Source organism: Seriola lalandi, unplaced genomic scaffold (assembly GCF_002814215.2).
Source record: "Seriola lalandi dorsalis isolate HSWRI2012SDOR001 ecotype SW California unplaced genomic scaffold, Sedor1 jcf7180002052126, whole genome shotgun sequence".
Taxonomy (NCBI): Eukaryota; Metazoa; Chordata; class Actinopteri; order Carangiformes; family Carangidae; genus Seriola; species Seriola lalandi.
Genome location: NW_019522679.1, coordinates 57,014 through 82,422, shown reverse-complemented (window position 1 = coordinate 82,422; position 25,409 = coordinate 57,014). Strand labels below are relative to the sequence as shown.

At 39.9% G+C, this 25,409-nt stretch overlaps 5 protein-coding genes across 14 annotated transcripts; 3 read left to right on the top strand and 2 right to left on the bottom strand.

Annotated features, from left to right (window-relative positions):
• Positions 1-1,749: 1,749 nt before the first annotated feature.
• Positions 1,750-4,408, bottom strand: rsrp1 (arginine/serine-rich protein 1). 9 transcript variants are annotated; one of them, XM_023399893.2, is made up of 5 exons: positions 3,821-4,406; positions 3,524-3,702; positions 3,397-3,453; positions 2,177-2,254; positions 1,750-2,037 (listed from the first exon to the last, which is right to left on the bottom strand). In XM_023399893.2, the coding sequence occupies exons 1-5, from the start codon at positions 4,365-4,367 to the stop codon at positions 1,879-1,881; spliced, it is 1,020 nt and encodes a 339-aa protein (XP_023255661.1). In that variant the 5' UTR covers positions 4,368-4,406; the 3' UTR covers positions 1,750-1,878. The 9 variants fall into 9 exon arrangements, 5 of the variants coding, with proteins under 5 accessions (XP_023255661.1, XP_023255662.1, XP_023255663.1 ...); XM_023399894.2 differs by having other exon boundaries at positions 3,557-3,702; XR_015436810.1 differs by lacking the exons at positions 1,750-2,037; positions 2,177-2,254 and adding exons at positions 2,323-2,740; positions 2,976-3,068 and having other exon boundaries at positions 3,821-4,408.
• An 824-nt stretch (positions 4,409-5,232) lies between these two features.
• On the top strand, positions 5,233-7,087 carry mgst3b (microsomal glutathione S-transferase 3b). The gene is made up of 4 exons (XM_023399877.2): positions 5,233-5,471; positions 5,601-5,723; positions 6,017-6,089; positions 6,748-7,087. Exons 1-4 carry the CDS (start codon positions 5,346-5,348, stop codon positions 6,846-6,848), a joined length of 423 nt encoding a protein of 140 aa, XP_023255645.1. The 5' UTR covers positions 5,233-5,345; the 3' UTR covers positions 6,849-7,087.
• An 802-nt stretch (positions 7,088-7,889) lies between these two features.
• On the top strand, positions 7,890-11,807 carry tmem50a (transmembrane protein 50A). The gene is made up of 7 exons (XM_023399900.2): positions 7,890-8,010; positions 8,543-8,646; positions 8,893-9,005; positions 9,637-9,704; positions 9,978-10,070; positions 10,306-10,366; positions 11,026-11,807. Exons 1-7 carry the CDS (start codon positions 7,914-7,916, stop codon positions 11,069-11,071), a joined length of 582 nt encoding a protein of 193 aa, XP_023255668.2. The 5' UTR covers positions 7,890-7,913; the 3' UTR covers positions 11,072-11,807.
• Positions 11,592-14,733, bottom strand: rhd (Rh blood group, D antigen). The gene is made up of 10 exons (XM_023399899.2): positions 14,533-14,733; positions 14,119-14,299; positions 13,753-13,903; positions 13,484-13,622; positions 13,169-13,341; positions 12,870-13,007; positions 12,661-12,788; positions 12,499-12,578; positions 12,177-12,250; positions 11,592-12,024 (listed from the first exon to the last, which is right to left on the bottom strand). The coding sequence occupies exons 1-10, from the start codon at positions 14,681-14,683 to the stop codon at positions 11,998-12,000; spliced, it is 1,242 nt and encodes a 413-aa protein (XP_023255667.1). The 5' UTR covers positions 14,684-14,733; the 3' UTR covers positions 11,592-11,997.
• Positions 14,734-15,622: 889 nt separating this feature from the next.
• On the top strand, positions 15,623-25,333 carry maco1b (macoilin 1b). 2 transcript variants are annotated; one of them, XM_023399870.2, is made up of 9 exons: positions 15,623-16,022; positions 17,425-17,566; positions 19,790-19,916; positions 21,191-21,314; positions 21,644-21,822; positions 22,219-22,771; positions 24,307-24,465; positions 24,821-25,003; positions 25,139-25,333. In XM_023399870.2, the coding sequence occupies exons 1-9, from the start codon at positions 15,943-15,945 to the stop codon at positions 25,278-25,280; spliced, it is 1,689 nt and encodes a 562-aa protein (XP_023255638.1). In that variant the 5' UTR covers positions 15,623-15,942; the 3' UTR covers positions 25,281-25,333. The 2 variants fall into 2 exon arrangements, with proteins under 2 accessions (XP_023255638.1, XP_023255637.1); XM_023399869.2 differs by having other exon boundaries at positions 15,624-16,022; positions 22,216-22,771; positions 25,139-25,332.
• The last annotated feature ends 76 nt before the right edge of the window (positions 25,334-25,409 follow it).

Below are 25,409 nucleotides of genomic sequence, written 5' to 3'. Positions count from 1 at the left end.
ATACAATAATAAGACAAACCTGTCTAGTCCGTTTTGTCTGGTAAAACTACAAAGGTCAACTCTTGTGTGTGTTTGTGAATGTGAAGGCCACTGAAGTATATTGATAAACAGGGCTTACTTGTGTTCTAGTATAGTCTGCTCCAATTCCAATAAGACTCACTGTGTTACGTTTTGCATGCTTTATCTCATATCGAAGCAATTAATCAGAGTGAATAGGTCAGTTTACAGCAGGAGACACACAGTCTGGCATTAAGACACGTTCAAATCAGTGTGACTTTACCCTTTTATCACAACAGATTTTGACATGAATCCCAATACCAGTGTGAAAAATCTTGGAGGGATTAAATGTATCACTTACTAAATAGATAGTTATCATACCCAATAGAGAAGTTACCTTCTTTATAGTAATTTCACTTTTATTTTAACATTTGCCAGGAACTTGTCAAGCTAAATACACTCGAGCTTTAGGGTAAGTAGCACAGTAGCCACAACAGCAGATTATATCAAGTTGCCTTAGAAGGAACCTGTTCAAATGCTGCATTAGCACGCAGTTGTCTGTGCTCGTCCCATTGTGAGTGTGGCTGTGATTCCAGGACAGTGACTGATAAATTAGTACAGGTCTTCTCCTCAAGACATTTTGACTTGTCATAGTAGGAAAAGCACAGGTGTTACTAATGACATTAACAATGACTCTGTTCAACTGTTCCGTGACAGTATCATCATTAATGTTGTCATTTACACGTGCTGTGTCAAAATGTCTGTTAAAAAAAAATGTCTGTGGTAAACTGATAAAAACCAAGGTCAATTACCAATCATGAGGAACCTCGTCGCTCGCCTCTGGAATGATTCAGAGGCATCAGTAGTTTTTTTGAGAATACCTTTGTACTGTAATACACCATTGTATGGATTTATTGTTGGAGTTATTCAGATGTGTGGAAACTCAGACAAACTCTTGCAATAAAAAATAACACCCACCCCTAATAACCATGTGATACACAAATGAAAAAATATAATACTGACACCATGTGGTCATTATAGAAATTGCAGTTAACTTGTATCCATTTATCGTGTTGACGTATTTGTCCGTTTGCTTGGTCAGACTACAGCAAATCATGGTATGCGTATCCTTGCACACACTTTGGTTGGACTGATGAAGCAAACCTTTGCAAACATGCAACTGGCAGCACAGAGACAACAAGCCCATTGTCTTTGTAAAGTGAGGCACTTGTTCCACCTAGTCGTTTTTCTCAACTGTCTGCCGACATGTTTGTACATGTGCTCACACACTATTGTAGTTACTTATTTTTCTGCTATGACTTCTGTTTTGGCATCACACAAATTATGTGAATACAGTACTTACAAGTATGGAGTTGCCCTTGATTTGTATAGATTCAGTCGCACATAATTGTGTATTCATGAACCCTTATCAGTGTACCCCATATACCCTTCTGGAATATCTGAATACACCATTACTTGATACTTGTAACTGATTAGTTCCATATTGGTCACCAAATTAAAATATAATTACCACCAGTTTGGAAATTCGGAATCCCCCTCTTCTGATGAGCCACTTCAAACTAAAACCTTTCCCCTCAACACTTATAGTTTTTACAGGCTTAATGCAGACCTGTGATTTACGGGTGGTAAAAAAAGTGAAAAACAAGCAGTTTTTTTTTTTTTTTTTAATCAAATAAACGTTTTTATTCAATCTATTTACAGCACAATACACAACGAAGGGGAAAAAAAATATCCCACCTGAAACGAATTCTTCATGTCTTCCCACCTAATTCTTTAACATCTGAAAGAAAACGCCGACCGTGAAATGAACATGTGTACAAAATATTCACAGTATTTACAGTGTCCATGTACTCGGCCACACTAGTGTGCCTTGGTGAGTGTGTGTTTGCGTGCGCTGGAGGATCGCCCTGATTTGACTGGAACCCAGTGGCCGTAGGGCTTCCTGCTTTCATAGCTGTCCACTCTGGGAGTTACCTTAGCACAGGATGGTGCTACTGTTGTTGGTTTGGCCACAGAATTCTAAAAAGGAACAAGATTACAAGAGAAACAAAGACTTTAAAAACACATTATTCAACATGCAGGGTGCTGTAAAGCAATGTTTGGTCTGGCTATTAACAATAAGAGTTTAGTAAAAACAGGAACAATTTAAGCCACTTACATTAATGCTGAAAGAGATTATTTTCCTTTTCGGGGACATCTTTAGGTTGGACACGTCATCAGGCTCTGTCTCGTTGCTCTGTTTCAAAAAAGACAAGAAAGACAGACCTAGTTAGAACTGGGTGTAGAACTAATAGTAGAGTGAGCTTTTACAGTTTGTGAAGTTCAGATAGATGGATTATAGGATTTATTACTAATATTGTAAAGCACTTCTATTGCATAGATACATTTCAGAATTAGCTTCAACAAACTGCAGCTCTCATGCACACTTCCCACCCCCCACACAAAGACTAGGCTCAACCATTAAATGAGTGCTTCAAGTACAGACCTTGAAACAGTAAAAACAAAAAAATGCAAACAAAATAGTAAAAAGGATGTCTTCTCTGTCTAGAGTGGCAGAATGATGGAGATGCAGGTTTCCCAGACCCTCAGCACACGCCTCGTGTACCAACTTATCTTTGGCATACGGAGAGGAGTTCTTCGTCTGTTTTTAGTTCTCTTGACAGGAATAGTCACTATAACGCAGTCCACACGCCTGCGCTCCATCAGCAAGTGGAGGATTCTGCTAAATAACAATGACCCATTTCAACTGCAAGCATGAATACATTTGTAATGTCAAAATTCTATTGCCTTGTTATATGAAGTGTAGTCAGTGTAATACAATATCTGAATTGGTTGTCAATGATCCAGTTATCTATGTGTGTGATTAGCATTTGAATGGACTGTGTGCATTATGTCTAAATGCTAAATCTACATATGTGTTGGTTTAATTGCAAACATTACAAGACTTATTAATTAACCTTTCACGCAAACACATATTGTCGTCACCCAAGTCACATGACAGCCTTTTAATCCCAGGTGCCGATGAGTGAAGGAGACCACTGTCATGTTATCTATGAAGACAGGAATAAATACAGAGAGTATGTGTGTTCCCTCAGGGGTCCAAAGGTTAACACAAGACAGGAAATTCAACACAACATAGACCTCAAGCTTATCAACAGACATCTGTAGACATTAAACTCTGCTTGATATAATCTGTGTTTGTTGCCGCTTTGATATACAAAGATGTGACAGCTAGGAGAAAGAAAAAAATTTCATGCACAGCCAAAGACCTAGGAGTCCACTGACCACTAGGTCAAAAGTTAATGGATGGTCAGTGCAGTTATGCACAAGTGGTGTGAAAAACTATTAGCTGTCCCTAAAGTTCTCAGCACCCCTTACCTTGTATTTACATCTAGTCCAAGATGGGAAAAATACTTCTAGGCCTTCAATTGGAATCTGTGATAAAGCAGCATCTTTAGTGCATGATGTGTTCAGTATGAGCTGACATTCACTTTCAGACACCCACCTGTAACAGAGTCTTTTCGAGGTCTTGTCTCACCCTTGTCTCTGGTTCTGGTGACACCCATCTGGATTCCGTTGACTTCTCTGACGGGATTGGTTTCACACTCTCAGGAAGTTCCAGCTTCTCCACACCTAGGATATTCAAAGCATTGGCCTTTGCAGCTTCAAGGGGTTCTCTTTTATCTGGGGAACAGATTAGATTTGGAAGAAGATTTAATCAGTTGCAAAGTTATCATTTTTCCACCTTTAAAGCCTGCCTCTCTGGGCATGACAATTTCACCATTTGATCCAATCAACTTACCATCCAAACTCAAATGTCCTGAAGATGTGGACCTCGAGCGGCTCCTGTATCCTCTGGCTGGGGATTTGGAAAACCTGCTTCTAAATTGGCTCACGGTCCTCCTGTGCCTGCTCAAACGGCTGGGAGACCTGGAGCGGGACCTATAGCGTGTGCGACCTGGGGATCTGTCTTGCACGGGCGAGCGGCTGTAGGAGCGAGAGTGGGCTCTGTAACGGCGTGGTGGGGAGCGGCGGTGGCGGCCATGGCCATATCTACGATGGTTGTCACAGCCACAGCGAGAGGAACGTCTGTGGCACCGAGGGTGAGAGCGAGACCTGGGGCGAGAGGAGGACCTACTTCTGGATGTAGATGACGAAGAAGATGAAGAACGCCCCCTGTGACTACCTCGCCCCCTGTAGCAGGCAGAGCCAGAGGATTGTCTGCTGCCACTGCTGCTTTGGGACTGGGAGCGAGATGAGGCAGGGCTGTTTTGGTCAAAGATCACATTGATGCCATCACTCTGACGAGCATGGGCCATTTCAGAGTGTGAGTCTTCTCCCTTGGTCATTATTTTATATTGTTCCAAGGGCTGGTGGAGAGAAAAGAAAATCTGTATGAGATGTGTATAAGAGACAGATACATGTCTTTGAACACAACTTCTATAGAGTTTGAGTATATGCACGCAACAAGAACATGAACACGCCATTTTTCTAGGGTGGGGGTTTAAAGTTAGTCAATCAATGACATACATAACTTATATTCAAACATAGAGACACAAAAAGATTCAAACCCACGAGAGATAAATAGTGGTGCCTCGGCATAGTTGGCTCGAGTTCCGAGTCAAAAATCCGATCTGTTCATGCGTTCAAATCATTTTTTCCGAGTCGGAGCTTGTAATTTCCGACTTTCCTATGTGTAAAAAATGCAGCATTCAGCCAGGCTTGTTAACTCATATATTCTTCGTCTGTGTTTGAAAAATGCAGTATTACAATGTCAAAAATAAGCAAGATCAATTCAATCACATTATGACCAAACAAACCAGCTTTAAACTGAACTGCATTTCGAGCTCTTAAAACAGTCTTTCGATAGAAGTACCTGAGCATGCATGTGACTGTTGCAAAATAAAATGAAATTGATGATAAATCAATATGATTTAATGGTATTTTGGTATTTGGTATTTTCTGGTAGGCCTATTTCTCTGTTGCTTGTATGGTAAAACATACAGTTCAAATATGTTCAAGATAATAATAATAATAATAATAATAATAATAATAATAATAATAATAATAATGATGATGATGGTGATGATTATTATTATTAAGATTACAAACTTGATCATGCAAATGTTCAGGTTCAAAAATTGGTGGTGTTGTCCTTTAAAAATTACCTTGACAGGAAATCTCGCGATATTTTATGTTACGTCTGCCCTGTTTACTTGGAGGCTTCCAACCGTTCACTTGGTTGTTAAATTGTCTATCGGTTCGTTGGTATACTGCCGTGTTCTGGTAATCTGAGACCTGAAAAACAGCCCAGACATCGAGCAGAGATGGATATTCTCACTGTGCTGCCGTCCAGCTTCGGTTATGTCATATTTATTTACCTCTACAGTTGGACGATGCTGGGGTATTTAGGAGTCAAGGTTTCAGCTGCCAGGAAGAAGTACGATGTTCAGGTAGTTAAAGTTTGACTTAAAGACAATTGAAATCTGTGCTGTGAATTTTTTTCTGTTTCTGTCTGTCTGAGTATTTATAATTGTAGACTATTTCACAATGTGACTAAATCACAATGTTTATCTTTGTAGTATCCCACTATGTACAGTGACAAGGAGAAAGTGTTCAACTGTATCCAGAGAGCACACCAGAACACTCTTGAGGTGTATCCTCAGTGGCTTGTTTTCCAGACCATTGCAGCTCTTGTTTATCCGGTATGTATCATTTTTACTTTACAATAATACTGGTAACAACGCTTGTGTTTTTCAATATAAAACATGTCACAACCAGCACTGTCTGAGCATTGGGGTGGATACTAAAACTGATTGCACATGTTATGTCAGATGTGTGAAAGGAGCAACTTAAGCAATCCAAATGATCTTTGGCATGAATTCTCCAGATAACAATCAAGCCCACAAGACAGTGTCATGATGATTAAGCACATTTCCCTCAAACTAAAAAACCCTTGTGTATCCCCATTGTTTTGATTTTCTTTTTGTAATCTCAGTTAACAGCATCTGTGCTGGGAGCTATTTGGGTGACCAGCAGGTTCTCCTATGCCTGGGGGTACTACACAGGAGGTAAGACTGACATTATGCTAATGTATGTGAAAGGATGTAATGGAGGAAGAAAGCACCTAAACTGAAACTAAAATTTCATTCATAAAGGTTGACTTAATAAACTTAAAATATTGTTCCTTAATATTATTTCTCTGTAAGTGTTGACTATGATGTAATAGTACATGGATCAAAGGTTGTATGAGTTTAGGGGCGCTTAGGGATTAAAATGCAAAGTGTAATAATTTACTTTTTGTTTCATTGCTTTGTAATGATCATAATTCATCCAGCTTCTTATCTACCACTGTAATGCAACAATTTGGTTGTATATCCCACAAAATAATGTTTTGAAAGTGTAGGTCACAGGGCAGTGACTCTTCCTCACCTAGTTTAGTTTAATCATTTACAGAAGATATCATATGAGCAAAAGGTAATGAAACTAAGACATATATCAATGAGGTCTCCATTGTGGTAATTGTTTAAGTTAAGTGGTTAACTAATGCACTCATTTAATGTGTTATCTGCAAAAGATTAGATGTCCAGAGTTGCAAAATCAGACCATAAAATTAATTCCCCCACTAGCAAATGTAGAATTCCTTGTTCCTACTAAATAGTAATTATATGTTTCATATAAGTCTGCATTGGTGTACATTACATTGTCTTATTTTATGTTTTATTCCAGATCCAGCCAAGAGGATGAATGGTGCCTATGGCTACATTGGATACTTTGGAGTCATTATTCTGTCCATATCTGTAGCCTTGCAATTGATTGGTGTCTTTTAAGATGAATGCCATCTTCTAGTTGCCCATCTGACTTACACGTTTGCTCATTTACACTGGCTTGCATAACATTTTCAAATGTATCAACAATAAAGTATCTGTACAATTCTTTAAATGCTTATTTCAAATTATGATGCAAATCATATTTTTATGGACCACTAACTTGATATTGATGTTTTTTATTCCATGTTGTGAATGTTTACTCTGTGTAATCATTGACAATAAAGTACATACTAACTGATGCTACTTCCTCAAATGTGTTCTTTATAGTCCACAGTTGAAAGCACTGCTGCCATGTGACTAATAAAAGGTTTAGTAGCAGACTTGAAGACCCCATGTGACTCACACGATGCACCAGCTAAGCACAAATCTCCCATTAGATGGAGCATACAGTAAATTGCTTCAAAGCCATCTACACGTCATCTTAATCAATACTAAATCTATGATAGTGTTCTGTTGACTGTGTCTAGAAAGTTGTTTCCTCTGAGATAACTAAGGTGTAAAATCAGCCAATCCATTTGTTTCAATAAACATTTTTGTTTTTAAACATGTGTTTAGCTGCTCTGCACCCACACCACTGAGCCACAGATTAAGCACTCCAATGTAAACAGGCCTACATACAAGAGAAGAAAATACACAACATTTTTTCTCTCACAATTATGTATCTTTTCTTTGGTTAAATATCATTTCGATCATATTTAAGTGTTTGTTGTTGATACTTGCTTTGATGGTTTAGTGGAAATTGTACTTCTTTTCAATACGCAATGGCTTAATAAGTAAATGTCAAAGATATATGGTCTTTAAGACAGCATTTATCAAAGTCTACCCTAGTTTGGTACGTGCAGTAAATGCGTTTTTTATATTTAATCAATTTTAGTATGAACTGTATGCAAGTTGGAACTACTCACTTCCATGGGCTTGCTTATAGCTTACGTCATATGTTTATTATATCTAAGTCGATTAATAATCGATAATGTCCTTATAATGTTATCTTTTTAAAAATGCCGTTTAGTCCAATAGCACCTGAAGGCACCATCATCATCAGCGTCTCAGAGGTTCCCTCATCAAATGGGTGTGGATGAACTGCGCATGTGCATGACCGAGCTCTTTCGGAAGCAAAGTCGGCTTTATCCAAGAGGTTCACATCAAAAACCGAAAATAAAAGGTAAGAAATCTTTTGAGAATGTCATTACTGTCAAATAATGCCGTGTCTCTGTATGTTTGTACTTGGTACAACCGCTGTCGTTTGAGTTATGACATTATTTTCAGCGACTTTGTAGCAAGAAGAACACTTCAAGGAAATGTTTGCTAGTGCCAAAGCGATGAACAAAAGAATCGACACGGACGTGTTTTTATCTGATGTATGAAGACAACGTCTGTTTCTGCAGCCTTTAAGTTTGATACGTCGACAGCTTTGTTGTCGAATAGGTGTTAGAAAGCTGCACATTTAGTGTGTAAGCGTGGAGTTACAGATTTGTTGCTGCTTGGTGTGGGGTTAATCACACTTACTGTACAGCTACGCTACTGCGCACAAAATTGTTTTTCAGGTTTCAGATATCACTTTGGGGGGGAGTTGACTTTAGCTATTATATACTAGCGATTGTATATCACAAAGACTTATGTTGTCAAGCTGACAAGGTGTTTCTGTAGTTGTTTTCATTTTTACACCTTGTTGGACCTAACGCCCTCTCCCACAGTCATGTCAGGCTTTCTGGACGGAATCCGGTGCGGAGACTGCGAGTGCAATGTGGACTGGGGAGAGAGAAGAAACACCATTGCATCTATCGCTGCTGGAGTGCTGGTATTTTCACTGATTTCCTATTAGGCCATACAGACTGTTGCTACTGTAGGGTAATGTGGGCTATTTTGAGAGTCATGTTAATGATCTGTATTTACCTCTAGCTTTTAATGATAACATATTCAGAATTGTGGATTCCCGTTTGTAAATAGTCAACAAGAAGATTTGTTATACATTCTCATTAAAGCTTCACATGTGAGAAAATAGTCAATGAACTCCTCAGGCTAACTATGGATCTTGTCGTTGTAGTTCTTCACTGGTTGGTGGATCATCATCGATGCAGCAGTGAAATATCCTGATCAGGGACAGTTTCATCATGCCTATCACACTTGTGGAGTCATCGCTACAGTGGCCTTTCTAATGTAAGACAGGCTTTGCATACTGTTTCTGTCACAGGAAGTTTTAGCTCCTTCAGTTTCCACTGTGTATGAATTTGATCAGTTGTCACTAAGATGGTTTAGTTGTTATAACATGAATTAAATATGACATTCCGGTCACAAGATAACAGGTGGTCGTATATGGGGAGAGATTGTTACCCCTGTCCCTGTTCAAAGATGGTCTCTGTTGTGGGTGACCGCCTCAATCTTTCACGGGCCGTCCACTGAGTCCTGTTTGCTGGCTTTAGCCCTTTTCCAGTCAGTCAGTGGTTTTTGATCTGTTTTCCACATACAGCTGCTATCACGTGACTGAAATTCCATACTTAGGCTACATGATAGCAACTAAATCATCTCCATGACAATTGAACAACTACATCAACCAAGGAAGGCCACAAGACGTGGCTGAAAAGCTTCAGAAATACTAAGTTAGTGGACCGTTGGATGATGATTTTTTTTTTGTTATATTGCTCTTCCTCAGGTCATTAGATTCTTCAGTTTTGGCGTTGAAAATTTCTTATTACCTTCTTTTCAACATAAGCAATCTGGTAAAAAAATAACTTACTAAGTAGCTTCTGATATGTTTGTAATTGTTTTTTCTCTCATTTGAACCATTTAGGATAAATGCTGTTTCAAATGGCCAAGTGAGAGGAGACAGCTACAGTGAAGGCTGCATGGGACAGACAGGTGTGTGTGACAGAAAATACCTGATGAACTACTCTATATTATGAGCATATTTCCCCATGCACATTTCATTTTTCCCATTTGTGATGATGGTTTCTTCTCTAGTCAGCCAAGTATTCTAATACTGTTAAATGTGGTTTCTACAGTATGTATGCCCTATTTTCAAACTGTTTCCTTGTATTACTCTTACAACATACATGCAGTAAAACACAAACCCATAAAGAAGCACAGTGTTGACTCACCCAGTAATCCACCTTTTCTTATCTCTGTTTGCAGGCGCACGAGTGTGGCTCTTCATTGGCTTCATGCTGGCTTTTGGTTCTCTCATTGCCTCCATGTGGATTCTGTTTGGAGGATTCGTAGTGCCTCGTAAGTCCTGTTTGTCTGCTTGGCACAGCACAACTTGCACCGACTATTTAGGAATTAGTTTGGGGTGTGACATTGAGTCATTTTACAGTATTAAGCAACTCAGAAGAGTGTTTTAAAAAGAGAGTGAGATTAAATAGAAGGCAGTATGATGCAGTTACTGAATGTAGGTACATGTGCAAAACGATACATGTTGCATCATTTTATAACCTCTATAAACCTGTTGTGTCTTTTACAGAGAAGCCTGTTGTGTACCCTGGTATTGCCATTTTCTTCCAAAACGCATTCATTTTCTTTGGGTAAGTCGGTAGTCCACGGCTGCATCTTAGTCTACGTCCACACTACTACGCTTTCATTTTTAAATGGCATTTTAAAACAAAAACAATCTTGGTCCAGGTGACCATTTTAGCTCCGTATCGGAAACGATCTCCGTCCAGACACATCTGAAAACGCAAACATACATGACCATTCACTTAGCATGCTCGAGCTGGTGTAAACAAGAAGCAGACTGTCTACTCTGCAGTTGATAAGTCACACAATATAGTACAAACGAGGAACAGTAGTATTTAACTGCACAACAGCTGCTAGCCAAAACAACAAGGCCAGTAACGCTATTAATTCCTTATTCATGTTGCTTTCACCACTGGTAATCGAGGCTGATAAGACCCACTCAGGGAGCGACAGCAGGTGTCTACATCATCGTTTCCAACAGTCTTCGTTTTGCCCGTCCAGACTACAACACAACCCCAGAGTTTTCAAACTAAAATGGGGCTAGAAATGTTTCCAAAAACTCTCTGTTGTCAGGGCTCAAAAACTCTGGAGTAGTGTGGACGGCAGGAGGTAATGTAGGAAAAGAAATGTGTTTTAAAACGAAAATGTAGTAGTGTGGACTTAGCCTTACTTTCAGTTCATATTTACCCTTCACATCCTCACACTGTCTTCCTGTCTTTTGGTGCAGGGGTTTGGTCTTCAAGTTTGGACGCACAGAGGATCTGTGGCAGTAATGGACTGTGTCTTTATGTTCACCATTATAAAGCTTGCTTTCTATATTGTATGAGACAATATGCTTTAGTGGTTATTCACTTAATGTATAATAACTTTTTTTAGCATTCAATTTAACATGTTTAATTTATGTCATTTGCTTTATAATGGCTAAATCATAACTAAGCACAAATTTTAATAGAGTTCCTGAAAGTTTGAATATTTTCAAATGTGGCACATCTTTAAATGTGTCGGTTTGCACTCAGACTGTGTAGCCATGTACTTAGAATGGTTTACAAATTGTGTATAACAAAATGTGTATTTTGGGAGATGTACTTCCCTGAGCTGTCTACGTTTCTTTGGGTATACTGACTTCTATGACATCATTTAATTTGAACTGTTTGACTGGAAAGTACATAAATTATTATGGTACAAAATATATTGAGAAAAACGTCACAAAATACTGTGCACATACACATATACTGAATGTAACCATATGGGGTTGTTTGTATTTTTCCTGAAATAACGCTCTGTCAGCTCTGAAACGTTGCAATCATCCAGATTTATTGTTGAGGGTTAATTAGCTCACACTGCTGACCTGAAGTCAACAAAGGTTTCACAACTGTAGGATGCAGTTTGTGTATTGGAGATTTGTATTTGACTGCTACACTTATCCATTTTGCTTATGTAATATCCAGACCATGAGGTCATTTTCCGACAGCCATGGCAGCATTAAACATAAACATACTGAACAATAAATGACTCTTCTCTTCATGCTTTTCCACTTAAACCTTTTTTTTTTTTTTTTTGTCCCAGCCTTGGACTCATAAAGTTTCTATTAACTACTTTGCATTTAAAATAAGAATAATTGTATCAATTATTTACATTGACATGAATTTATGCAGAAAATTGTTTGTACTTCCAGGACTCCAGACTTGTCTCCACTGCCTTACTTGCGCACTGCAAGATGGGGGAACTGTAAAATATGAAAACATTTTATTTCAGAGGGTAGTCATGATTTTGGCTCTGTAAGGTGTAGCATAACACAAAATAAGGCCAAGTACAATACTGTTAAGTATCACTGACCATTTTTTTTCAATGCAGACAGGAAAATAACAGATTGCATACCTCCCAGAAAGCCTGATCATCAAAACATTTCTTGTCTTGGGTTGGTCTCCACAAATTCCACTTGAGTAGAAGTCCTTTTAATAATTACATGTAAAGGTCATTAGGAAAACAAGCTTACAAATGGCAAATATAAACTAGTATTGATATACAGTACAGTGTGTTGTTGGATGCTGTAAAAGATGCAACTTCAAGTGAATTTCACTAAAATACTAAAAACTTATTTGATAACGTATTTGTGTAACTACAAGATAGTGCAAAATGAAAATTCATTTCTTCTGTCATGTTTTATGATTGTGCGGAGGTGATGAATGTGGAAACTTACCTGTAATGATTCCCATGGACAGACTTAAGGTGATGGTGATGAGGAGACTACAAATGTGAAATACAGCAAACCGGATTGCCCTGCAAATGAAGGACACAGTGTGTCACACCTTTTGAGTGTATGTGTGCGTTAATGCCTGTCATATGACTGTTGCATTCTTACGTTGTGTGATCATCACAGTCTTTAATCTTCAGGAGGAGATGTGCTACCCATCCCAGTAGACCAGGGAGTCCGTGTGTACTGAGGACAGCACAGGTGTCATGGCAGTCAAATGCAAATAGCATGTGGAGCTGGAAAATAAGAGGTAATCAGCGATTCTGATGTATACATTAATTAATCAAAGGCTAAAATGTCCATGTGGTGATCAGAACCTTGAGGTAACGGTATCCAATGCTTGATACAACAGCAGCTGTGAATCCAATTGTCATAGCTTCCCATGGCTGATGAACCACTGACATGGAGACCCCAACAGCAATACCACCAGCAAGGATGCATGACTGCATATGGATCTGACAGAAGAGTGAAGATATACGCCCTCAGTCAGACCACGCTGGTATCAAACATATTGACTGATTGGTTAGGTTTTTGGGTGGATCTCTAGGCACCAGCCCTTTCAGTCCAGCCTATAGTGGCATAATTATGTGTGAAGATCTCAAGTGTCAGATCATACCAGGTTGAGTTTTCCCTTGGGACTGGAAAGCATAGACACAGCAGCTGCTGTTACAGCACTGACAGCCAGGGCCAGGTAGGTGCTGTACACGACCCCTAACTTCCTCCCAGGAGTACCATCGTCCACAAGGACTGAGTTGAAACTGGGCCAAAACATCCACAGAAACACAGTCCCTGGAAAACAGAGAACATCAAACCGGATTTCTATTGTGCTTGCTTACGCAGGGTTTGATCCTCAATTGAAGGGTAACCATCCCAGTTACTGTGCAATCATACAAATACTATAACATCAGGAAAAACAGAGAAAATTTCTCACCCAACATGGAGAATAATCCTGTTTTGTGGTCAAATTTCTCTTTTTCAAATTGCCCTTCCCGATGCAGGATCCAGGTCAGCATGAGTCCAAAGAAAGCCCCGAAGATGTGAAGCACCATGATGCTGTTCAGCAGCCAGACCTACCGTCAGGAAACATTATCATCAGGACAAACCCTACGTACATATCACGCACTGTATACTGTATGATGTGAATATGCTTGGCTTGAAGATCTGATGAAAGGGTGAAATGCTCAATTAAATGTCGCTCACCCTCAGCAGAGTCTGGAGGACCCATTTATTCAAGATAAACCCCGACACCTCCAGCAGGGCGATGAGGATAAGCTGAACAGGGTTGGTCTTCCCCAGAACAGCTCCAATGGAAATGAGGACAGAAGCTGTGCACATTTCAGCTTCTACCAAGCTATATAAAAACATTACAAGCAGTGACTTCAAAGCTAGAGCTGTAAAATATCCTATAACATCATGTACCTATTTTTTTATTCTGTTCAATACACCTCTGATCAATGGAGTGACAATTTATTTTATACAAGCCATATCCAGTATAATAGACATATATGGACCAACAGAATCAAAAGAGATCACTCATGAAAGCAACTCTGAAGTGTGATGTCCTACCTTCTCAAATCTAGCCTGATCTTTCCTCTGTTATACTCAATACCATTGAGTATGATTGCCAATTGGGTGGCCATGACTGCCACAAGGAGGTTGAAGGCAGAGGCACTGAAACTGTACCGCACCAGGAAAGTACACAAGAAGCCAAAACCTAGTATCACAATCACATTCACATCCTGGAACTCTGCAAGAGAAGAGAAGTAGGGAGCTTTTAAAAAGTGTCACATATCTGAATCACAATACAGACCCAGACAATACAGTCACTTCTGGTGTATTTCAGTTGATAGCTCAGTTCTCAGGGGACACCACAGTTCATCTGCTCTAAAAGAATCAGCAACTGTAGGAGCTTATCAATGCCCAGCAGGGTTAACTGCAGCACCTCCCAACACTGCTGAATTTTAAAATGTCACTACTCACCGGGGTAAATGTTGCTGAAAGTTTTTCCATAATCGTTTCCTCTGCTTTGGATCTCAGTGTAAAAGGCAAAAATGACAATGAACCCTAGCTGCAAGAAAAGCAGCATGGGTGCCAGACGGGAGCGAAGACTTGGTGTGTACCGAGGAGCCATTGGAGATGTTGTCTGCGGTCTTCTCTTCCAACTGACGCATGTGAAGCCCTGGCGCTATGAAAATTGGCGCATCCTCAAGAACAACATTTACGTTTTTATCAGCTGCTGTGCCAGCAGAAGGAACACATGAGTGAAGTTTGATGTTAATGTTCATTGAAACACACATTTGATCTCAACTAAGAGCACCAATCCTCTCTTTAATACAATTTTATAAAAGAGAAAATATAGGTAGTATACTCATATATAAGTGTTGAATTGCATATTTAAGTGAGGTCCTTATAGCTTGGCAACAATTTTATATGCTTGATTATGAGTTGTCAACCAAAGGAGGAACGACATAAAATGCTTAAAACATTCACAGGATATTTAATTTACAGACAGCAATTATAAATTATTTTTATATTCTTTAAAGAATGCTATCGAGGTCAGTTCACTAGTTTTATTTTCATCATGTTACTTTACTCTGGGCCTACAGACAATGGTATAACGGTAAACAGCCATTGGTTAAGTAAATCATAATTATAAGCAACGATAACAGCAACACACTTTTTAGTCAAACACACGCACACGCTCATATACAATGTACACATTTTGACCTGGTTACAAAACATAGATGGCAAACAAGGCCATGGAGCAAGTCTGTCAATGAACTGCACATAAAGGCTCTGATATAAATAACCCCGTGTGTTGGAGTGGATGTTTTCATGTCTGACACAAAGGGAATTTTGTCCCGAAGACTGCATATTTTCTGCCCATAATAAACCAAAGGCAGAGACCTCTGACATAAAGCCCGCCTCCGTGATCAGTTGATTGGTCAATCAGCGGTGCCCGATTTGTCCACAAAAATCTGATTGGTTTAACGGCGAGACGCTTCGCACACAGCGGCCCTCGCCTCCTCGGTCTGTCCTGTTGCCTTTGGCGGAGGAGAAGTGAGTGAGCGGCAACGGAGCAACGTAAGTGGCTCATGTCTGTAGCCGTCAAAGTATGAGGCCTCGGCGGATAGACTGATTGGATATACCAGCCGTCTGACAACTGGACGTACGTAAAATACAGCGCGGTTTGGGCTTATTGAGCCTGCGCTCACAGAAAAGAGGAGGTTCCCGAATAGAGTCCTTTATTTATTTCTTTGTTTCCAGTGGAGAAAAATAGTAACAGCGACATACACCACAGGCACTTCATTTTTTATTTTTGTCCGTATACACAAGAAAACTGGATAAGATTACAGTGGTTACTCGAAGGCCAAAGCCAAGCGGAGGAGGATGAAGCGGCGCAATGCGGACTGCAGCAAACTCCGACGGCCGTTGAAACGGAACCGAATCACCGAGGGTATATACGGCAGGTAACTTATGTGGAGCCTGACGATGGGGTCCTCCTCACGACAATAATGGGGGCCACTGAATGGAGATGCTTGCGGCTTGATAGCTGCAGAACATGAAACTTACAAACGTTGCCACTGATGTGTTAATGAACTGCCACCGCTAGAACTCTTATTAACCTAGCTAGCTGCCAGTGACAACGTAGTGTATGCTAGCGGTATGTTTTCGTTGTACATTAGTTAGAAGGTAACGTTAGCCGTTAAGCTAGTTGTAGCGCTAGGCCGCAGCACAGCCTATTCTGAACCATGTCACAAGGTTTCTTTCATAGCAACGTTACTGTCTGAATTAATTTGTAGTGGGTTTTTGGATACTGATTAAACAACGCCGACTATCTGTCGTCTTCCAGCGACAGTTGTCATCTGCTTGCCGCGTCAAAATGAGCTGTTTCCCTGTTAGCTAATGTAACTTCTGTTAGCTAGCACCACAGCAGCTTTGTCTTCTCATTGCCAACTTCACCACATACAGCTCACTTATCCAGTAATATCTTAACCCATGTTAACATTAATTGTAAACATGAGCTGATAGGACTACAGTCAGTTAGCCTAACTACTTAAGCGCTTGTGTAGCACTATTTAGTTTGGACAACTTTAAGTTGTTTGGTTGTCCTTCCAGCAACACCTGACAGGTCCTACTTCTATGTGACCTGATAAACCAAACGTTAAAGGGCACTAGTTACACACGTGGCATCTAGACCTAGAGCTGTGGGGCGGCCCTTGAATTATTGAACAGATGCCCCCATCACAAAACAGTCATGCTTTGGAGATCAAAGAACACCCCCACCAGTGTTCTATCAACAAAAATGTCAACTGACATCAAATGTTTCTATCTTATTAAATCGACACGAATTGTGACTATGAGAAAGAACCAGCACAACAGCATTCCCTGTGCATGTGTTACTGCCACAACCCTAAAGACATCTATTAACTGTATCTTGTCAATGTGTTAAAATGTTCTAAGCAGCACGACATAAGAATATAACTATGTGCAGATGTAGACCTCTTTCAGAATACCCTCACAAATCTTTTAAATATCTATATACTATATATACACCCAGTTGCATCTTATAACATAAGCTGCTTAGACCAACTGCAGTGCACATAGGCACATAATCTATCAAACTGCAGCTCCAGACATGCATCTTGCACTTGATTCACCCCCCCCCCCCACACACACACACTCACAATCAAGCTGAATCTTTTCAGTGTATTTACTTAATGATGACTTGCCATATATTGATTCTTGAGGGTTAAGATAAGTACTATTCTTGTTCACACAAATCACAAAATCATTATGAAAAAAACACATTCTTGAAGGTTGTAGAGTATTTGCATTCATCTCATGAAATCTGTTTTTTCTTCTCATTAGTACCTTCCTGTACTTGAAGTTCCTGGTGGTGTGGGCACTGGTACTACTGGCAGACTTTGTGCTGGAGTTCAGGTTCGAGTACCTTTGGCCGTTCTGGCTCTTCATCCGGAGTGTGTACGACTCCTTTAGATACCAGGGGCTGGTGAGTAGCTATGACCTAACTGTCTTCTGCTGTTATTGCGATTTTCCAAAGAAACATGTATTGTATTTACAAAAAACTATGCAAAGAAAGCTGTTATGGCTAACTGTAGGTCACAGAGTAAACGGTGCACACACCTTTCAAATCTCAACTATGTGCTTTGTGGACCTGTGTGTCAAGTAGGGGTGTTGCAGTAAACAAGTATTGACCATAACCGTGATATTTAAAAAATGAAATATTGATATCGTGTTAATATTACTCGTATGATAATATCATGATGGCAGATGTTAGGCCTTGTGGATCTTTTGTTTATCAGTTCAGGTTGCTTTTGTAGTATCCATTAAGTGTAATTGTTTTTGTACAGTTAGGGTCACGGGATCTCTCTCTACCTCCCTACACTCGTATTTGAGTTTAATTTGTTTGCCAAAAAAGAGACTTAACACATAATAAATGAAGTTAAATAATAATTTTGCAGATAGCAGTATTATTATTATTTTATTTTCTCTAGATATAATATCAATATTGTGAGTTGTTTTGGCCACAATAATCACGTAGTGAAAATCTGATATTGTGACAACTCTGGTGTCAAGCAAGATGATGGCGTATTCAGCTCTGGTTGGGAAGCAGGTTTGAAACTGAGATGCAGAACAAACATAAATGTACAAGTATAAAAGAAACAGCACGTGTATGAGGAACCCCCATGCACATTCGCCTATGTGCAGCTCAGAGAAACATAATACCAGAATTTTTTTTTCTCTGTTCAACACTCGACTTTTAAACGTTGAATGTACAAGCTTAAAGTTCTGCTTCATGAGCAATTACAGAGACTTGCCATAATTATAGACATGGATTATTTTCCTGTTCTGACTTCACCATCGAAATGTTTAGTTTGAAAGTCCTCAGCACCACAGGTTGTTGTTTCCTTTCTGCAGTAACTTGATTTCTTAAATGTCATGTAAATAAGAAGGATAGATAAGCCAAGATACATTTCTGTTGGTGAAATATGACTTGTTGGTAATTTATGCAAATGCTTAACTGAGCTTCTGCAAGAGGTGTGCATGAATAAGAAGAACCAGAACAGGGAAGGTATTGCCTTGACAGAAGTGTGGTGCATTGGAATGAAAGATAAGAACACAAAGCGGTGGGTCTTTGTATCCATAGTAATTAAATCCAAAATCAGACTTAAGTACAGACACAAGTACACAGTAAGATAAAAATGTCCTCACATTACAGAACCTGAAAAAATGAACAACTTGCTGTAGCATTATTTATTCGTAATAAGCTTTAAATGTGGGAGCTTTGACTCAAAGAAGTGAATTCATGTCTTACCTGAGTTATCCCAATAATCTGATTTTCTTATGGGCATGTGAACATGATCAATGATCATTTAAATAACAAGAGACAAGGTGATAGTGAGGAGTCGAGAGTCAGAGATCCCTTCAGGATCACAAAATAACCCATATAACATTGATTCAGAGACAGTGCAACACAAACAAAATTAGAGAAGGAACCTGGAAGACAGCTGGGTGTACAGGAGAGTGCTGCACTAGGTGTACAATGAACATCACATTTCGGAGTATGAACGTAGCACCCTCCTAAAGGAATCTGAACTTTCAGTCAGTTTGCCATTGGTTCAGTTGAGTTCTTCTACACCCACAAAAACAAAAAGCTGTTTTCACCGTAATCTTGTTTGCTGTTTCCTTGGATCAGACCTCTCACCTGACATGACATACAAACTACACATCTGCTTCTTTAGTCTCTGTGTTATCTAAGTTTTCTATGATGATGTTAATATGTCAGTTTCATTTGGCCTTGGGTCTAGTATTGATGCTGGACACCTTGTTCTTATTGAATGCATTGTGTAGGTGTGTGTGTTGGTGTGTCTGTGTCTCACTGAGATGTAGAAAGAGAGATCCAAAAATGCAGTGCTTGTGTAACCATTCATGGTAGAATTTTTCATCAATGAAATACGGAATTTAATCACCCAGGACTAGGTGACTTCCATTATAACTGATTAAGGTATGGCAACCCGCCTTCCATGACCTGGCGTCCAACAACTGAGGCCTGGAAACCATTTAGATTTTCTTTTTTATGGGAATGGTTTAAGCTTTGATACTTTAACTTGTCAGAGTTAAGCATGAAATACTAACGGAGACAAGCAACCTACATCTCTCTTTACTGCATATGTTGCTTCTTTATCATAACCACCTCTCCTCTCACCAACAGGCCTTCTCAGTATTCTTTGTGTGTGTGGCGTTTACCTCGGACATCATTTGCCTCCTCTTCATCCCGGTGCAATGGCTATTTTTCGCTGCCAGTACATATGTGTGGGTGCAGTATGTTTGGCACACAGGTATGGCCCTCCTCTGTTAAGATGTCTTCATATTTGGTAGTTAAAATACTGCATATGGGAAATTGGCAAATGCCGGTGATTAAGTTGAAGAATGGTTTGCGAGGGGCTCATACATAGATGAGGAACAAAAGCTACCCTGTGGCTAAGACCTTTGTGTCTATAGAAGTTCTGTTTAACAGTGCAAATAAAAAAGAAAGGAAGGAAAAAGCTTTCAGTTTATTTACTCAGTTGATAATTAAGATAAATCCTCCTTTGGAGTCACAGATCACACTTTTTCTCAGAACTTCCACCTAGTGCTTCTATGAAAAGCAGGTGTGAAAAGCAATACTCATGTACATTGTGTTATCATATTTGCAAATAGCTGGCTTGCTTCTTAGAACTTTGCACGGTGTGTGTAAGTGAGCTGCAATCTGCGGATTAGTTGTCACTCTGATTTAGTGTTATCCCCCTGTGTTGACCAAAGGCCAGGTGTCAGATTGAAATCCAAGTGCCAGTTGGGGGAGGGAGAAACAGAGTGGTCCCCAGATGCTTTCTGAGCCTTCCAACTTAACTCACCAGTGACATTCACAACCATAGGATGTCACACAAGTATTAATATCCCTTGCCACTCCACAGCCTGGTGGTTAAAGGTGTCTGAGTGTATAACAGCCAAGGTGACAATGGGTCATGTCTGTATCCTGACCACTCTGTCATAAGCCACCTGGTTCACTGGTAATGCGGCAATGGGGAAATCACTGCAGAAGTTTACCAGCTTGTTAAACCTGTTCTGGCCGTGCACTGTGTGCAGGAGAGGGAGAGAAAGGCAGAACTATGTTAATTGAGTCTAATGACCCCGTCATTATCCATATTCTAAGAAAATTGATTTGGGACAGTCAAAGTGGTTGCCTGCCACATCATCTGCTGGGCACTAGGCCTAAGTCAGGAGTGTTTGTCTAAAAGCAAGTCTGGGTACCCACTTAATTCTACCAAAGCAGTATCATACCTGAGTTTTGGTATGGATACTAAAAGAATAACACATTTTACACATTTTGCACCAAACTGTTTTTCTGTCATTGAGAGAAAAAGGTTCAGATGCCTTGTTTTAACACTGAAAGACATGAGAATGTTTGCATGAGAAAAACTTGGGTAATATCGAATGAAACAAGAAGTAAACAATGACCAAGCATTCGGTGACAGCTCTGGCAGATTTTGATTATCTTTGCTATAGACACAGTTAGGTTCGATGCCCTCGTCTAACATCTGTGTCTTGCTTTATTTTGTTTTCTTTTTTCCAGAGAGAGGTGTCTGTCTGCCCACAGTGTCTCTATGGATACTTTTTGTGTACATAGAGGCAGCCATCAGATTCAAAGACCTGAAGAACTTCCATGTGGACCTGTGTCGTCCTTTTGCTGCACACTGGTGAGCCACTGTTGTGTTTTAACTAGGGGCAGTGGAACACCGTCCTTGACAGGCATGTTTTGATCGAAAGACTTATCTGCGTTTAGTGTTGACTGTGAATGTGTCACCATGGTGCAGAGGAATGATGTGAAGTAAAGACAGGATTAAATGAACATATGAATATAAATTTTCACACAACCTCATTCACTAGTTAACACTACATAAAGAAGAAGAATTATTAGTCAATTTTTGCAGCAGTGTTTCCTTGACTAAATCAGTACTTTTGTAGTTTTTGATTTATAAGCCAAGAGTTGACTTGTGAGTGCACTTGTTTATCTCCATCTCTGTAGCATTGGCTACCCAGTGGTCACACTGGGCTTCGGCTTCAAGAGCTACGTGAGCTATAAGATGCGCCTCCGGAAGCAGAAGGAGGTGCAAAAGGAGAATGAATTTTACATGCAGCTCCTGCAGCAGGCTCTGCCTCCAGAGCAACAGATGCTTCAGAGGCAAGAGCGAGAAGCAGAAGAAGGTATGGTTCAAATCCATGTACATGCCTATATACTGTTAGCACACATGAGGCACCAGGTTTATGAAATCTGAGGTTCACATACAGTATCTACTAGATCTAAACAATAAAATTTGATTGATTTGATTAATTAGACACCTAAAAAAAATTCTGAAAATAGAGTAGGCAAATACAAGTAGGTGTGTAGTGTTATCTTGTAGCCTGTGTCTGGTTGGCTAGCTTGTTGCCTTGAGTCAGTGATGATACATCCATGGGTAGTTGAAAGATCTGCCTCTCAGTCAGTGAAGACTTTTGATGGATATAGCAGGTACGTACCAGACTCTTTGAGAGGAAGTTTCATGACAGTTGTCATATATATATATATATTTCATAAGTGTCCCCTTTTCTTCCCTACAGCAGCAGCAGCAGCTAAAGGAATATCTGAAGTGGATACACCTCCAGTGTCACAGAATGGCGCCCTAGCCAATAAAAAGACATCGGCACCACTGCCGGAACTAGAGTATAGGGAAAAAGGGAAAGAGGGAAGGGGCGGTGGGGAGGCTAAAAAGCAGCACAACAGCATCCTGCCATCATCAGTGGACTCTAAACTTCAGGAGATGGAGTATATGGAGAACCATATGAACAACAAGAGACTGACCACAGAGCTGGGCAGTACAGAGAATCTCTTGCTTAAAGAGGACAACAATTCCTCCTGCTCCTCCTCCTCCTCCTCCTCCTCTAAAAACTACAAAAATGCTAGCAGCAATGCCGCAACACTCAACTCTTCACCCCGCGGCCATAGTGCTACCAACGGCAGCGTGCCCTCCTCTGCACCATCATCCTCTTCAGCGGGGAAGAACGAGAAGAAGCACAAGTTTGCAGTGGGGAAGGGGACATCAGGTGGCTCCCACAGGGATCCCACAGACAACTGTATCCCCAACAACCAGCTGAGCAAGCCAGAAGCACTTGTTAGGTAAGAAGCACATGGTCAGACAATGACTAGTCTCCCAGTAAGCACCCAGTGGCAGGGCCTACATCTGAGTCAGGCTAGACTTTGACAAATTCATCAAGACACATACTCATTAAGACCATACTATACATGTTATATTTTAAACACTGCTATACTGCAACAAACTATTTGAGAGAACTTAGGCTTTGCCACATCAAATATTGTGTCAAATGTAAGCTTGTCTTCCACTGTGAAGTATGTGTTGAGGCTAGGGATGTCCAGTTCACATTGATCCTGATGATGGTATCAATTCTAATTCACACTGCACACTAAGCCAAAAGTACATGTACTCCATTAAATTTAGTAAAGTAGTAAAATGTTGGACGGCTGAATAACTCTGCATTAGGAAGGTAAAGCCTGGCTATACTATGTGATGGCTGGATGCTGTTTATTTTCTGGTTTGTTTATTTTATGCTTCACCCAAAGTGGCTCCAGTGCTTTTATGGAGTGCACAAATTACGTTTTGACAGCTGGTGTACCTGGAGCAAGCAAACGGGGATCAGAAATTGATCGTGCTATATATAGCAAAAACAAATCCATTTTAAAACACCTGAATCTGTCCCTGTTCAGCTGACCTCCCAAACTTAGGCCATTGACAATATAACAGAAACTGCACAAAGCAAACAGATGGTCATTAAGACCGCCTATCCCTGGTGCGACTTAATTGGACTGAGGGTGTTGAAAAATGTAATCTCACTCTTGTTGTTTGCAATTTTTCGTGTGCAACATAGTTGATTTAAAAACTTTTTAATGTTGTGTTTTTTAAGCAAGTTTAGTGTAGGGTTTAAAATGTCAAAGGTATTGGGCATGATGTACAGTGTCTGTCATTGTTTTAGTGCCTCCCTGTCTGGTTTCTATTTCATTTTGTCATTGGTTTACTTTTTGCAATGTGGATTTTTGTTGCAGGTTTTGCTTGGTGGCTGTTTGAGATGACAGCAGATAGAACATGAATTTATAACAATATCTGTAGCATCAGATTCTGCTTTAAGGTTTCACCTTGTTTTTATCATAAATCTTCTCATGCTGAAAGTTTGACTAGGATTGATGATCTTCTTTCCGGAGAGTAGGACATAAAAATGGTTATGAAGCTTCCTTCACCCACTCTTAGGTCCTGTAAGAATGAATGAAAACACACAGAAGCATTAATGTGTAGTTTTCTTAGTTATGCTGTGTGTTTGACTCATTTAAAAGAATCTTTTAAATGATTTTAAAAGAATCTTTTAAATGAGATTCATTTAAAAGAATCTTTTAAATTAGTCTTTTATTTCATTTCTAAGTCAGAATAGATTGAATGAACTGGCTTTGGCAGCAGTAATAATTCAAGCAATGTTTTGCTGTGGCAGCCGTTTTCTACTGTGATTTATACTAAGGTGTAACATTACTTGGAATGCAACTTCATCTGTGCTTACAGCAATGGCGTTGTGCATTTTTTAATGCATATTTGCATATTTAATGTCACATCAATGCATCTCCTCTGCTCACTCTCCCACCTTGGACAGATTGGAGCAGGACGTTAAAAAGTTGAAGGCAGACCTGCAGGCCAGCCGGCAGGTGGAACAGGACCTGCGCAGCCAGATCGGCTCGCTGGGCAGTGCTGAGCGCTCCATACGCACCGAGCTTGGCCAACTGCGCCAGGAGAACGAGCTGCTGCAGAACAAGTGAGTGGTGCTACTTTCCAACAGGTCTGAACATGGTTAGGCAAGTTATTGTTTTGGTTAAGAATTGTTACTATCTGGATAATTCAGGGTGTTCATTGTCATGCATTGGTTTAAATAAACACTATAGGAAAACAGCAGTTTCATCATCACATCAACACTTGCTGCTGAACAGCTTTACATTCACAAGTTAGTTTCTGATACCAGCCATTTAGGTTGGCTGGTTAAAACTAATGCTACAACACATAAAACGATGATGAATACATACAGCTCAGATAAGAAATACTGATTCTGCCTCCCCTGTATTTCCTATTTGTTAAAGTGCTGTTCTGTTATGTGTGTGCCTGTGCACTTGTAGGCTCCATAATGCTGTGCAGGCAAAGCAAAAGGACAAACAGGCAGTGGGCCAACTGGAGAAGAGGCTCAAAGCAGAGCAGGAGGCTCGAGCCACCGCCGAGAAACAGCTTGCAGACGAAAAGAAGCGAAAGAAGTTAGAGGAGGCCACAGCAGCCAGAGCAGTAGCACTAGCAGCAGCATCCAGGTAGGTGCACATCTGATGTTACCAATCTAGTTTTCATCAACCATTTTACTCCTGACTTGTTGCTTGTTTCTATCAAGGTATCATTTATTATTAGGTTTGATATAATTCAATACTTTTGTCATACTTTTTTTTTAGAGGGGAGTGCACAGACACATTGCGGCGGCGGATCACTGAATTAGAAACAGAGTGTAAGAAACTAACAATGGATATCAAGCTAAAGGAGGACCAGATCCGAGAGCTTGAATTGAAAGTGCAGGTGAGCCTATTTTTTGATTAAAGTATTAACAAGAATTGTTATTACCAAGCTGATTTAAAAAAAAAAAAAAAAAAAAAAAATTTTGAATGCTTTTGTGTATTTATATATTTTGCTTGTGTGTAATATCGAGGTGCAATAGGTGAGCTAAAG

What these genes read in the sequence shown, in the direction of transcription:
- maco1b (XM_023399869.2), top strand. Translation starts at nt 15,943, where the DNA reads ATGAAGCGGCGCAATGCGGACTGCAGCAAACTCCGACGGCCGTTGAAA. An exon ending in ACCGAGGGTATATACGGCAG is followed by an intron (nt 16,023 to 17,424) that starts GTAACTTATGTG and finishes TCTTCTCATTAG; the next exon opens with TACCTTCCTGTACTTGAAGT. An exon ending in GCAGTATGTTTGGCACACAG is followed by an intron (nt 19,917 to 21,190) that starts GTATGGCCCTCC and finishes TCTTTTTTCCAG; the next exon opens with AGAGAGGTGTCTGTCTGCCC.
- tmem50a (XM_023399900.2), top strand. Translation starts at nt 7,914, where the DNA reads ATGGGTGTGGATGAACTGCGCATGTGCATGACCGAGCTCTTTCGGAAG. An exon ending in TCAAAAACCGAAAATAAAAG is followed by an intron (nt 8,011 to 8,542) that starts GTAAGAAATCTT and finishes CCTCTCCCACAG; the next exon opens with TCATGTCAGGCTTTCTGGAC. An exon ending in CTATCGCTGCTGGAGTGCTG is followed by an intron (nt 8,647 to 8,892) that starts GTATTTTCACTG and finishes TTGTCGTTGTAG; the next exon opens with TTCTTCACTGGTTGGTGGAT.
- rhd (XM_023399899.2), bottom strand. Translation starts at nt 14,683, where the DNA reads ATGGCTCCTCGGTACACACCAAGTCTTCGCTCCCGTCTGGCACCCATG. An exon ending in AGGATTATTCTCCATGTTGG is followed by an intron (nt 13,342 to 13,483) that starts GTGAGAAATTTT and finishes TCTGTTTTCCAG; the next exon opens with GGACTGTGTTTCTGTGGATG. An exon ending in CCAAGGGAAAACTCAACCTG is followed by an intron (nt 13,008 to 13,168) that starts GTATGATCTGAC and finishes CTCTTCTGTCAG; the next exon opens with ATCCATATGCAGTCATGCAT.
- mgst3b (XM_023399877.2), top strand. Translation starts at nt 5,346, where the DNA reads ATGGATATTCTCACTGTGCTGCCGTCCAGCTTCGGTTATGTCATATTT. An exon ending in GGAAGAAGTACGATGTTCAG is followed by an intron (nt 5,472 to 5,600) that starts GTAGTTAAAGTT and finishes TTATCTTTGTAG; the next exon opens with TATCCCACTATGTACAGTGA. An exon ending in TTGCAGCTCTTGTTTATCCG is followed by an intron (nt 5,724 to 6,016) that starts GTATGTATCATT and finishes TTGTAATCTCAG; the next exon opens with TTAACAGCATCTGTGCTGGG.
- rsrp1 (XM_023399893.2), bottom strand. Translation starts at nt 4,367, where the DNA reads ATGACCAAGGGAGAAGACTCACACTCTGAAATGGCCCATGCTCGTCAG. An exon ending in GGACTAGATGTAAATACAAG is followed by an intron (nt 2,255 to 3,396) that starts GTAAGGGGTGCT and finishes TTTTTGAAACAG; the next exon opens with AGCAACGAGACAGAGCCTGA. An exon ending in TAATCTCTTTCAGCATTAAT is followed by an intron (nt 2,038 to 2,176) that starts GTAAGTGGCTTA and finishes GTTCCTTTTTAG; the next exon opens with AATTCTGTGGCCAAACCAAC.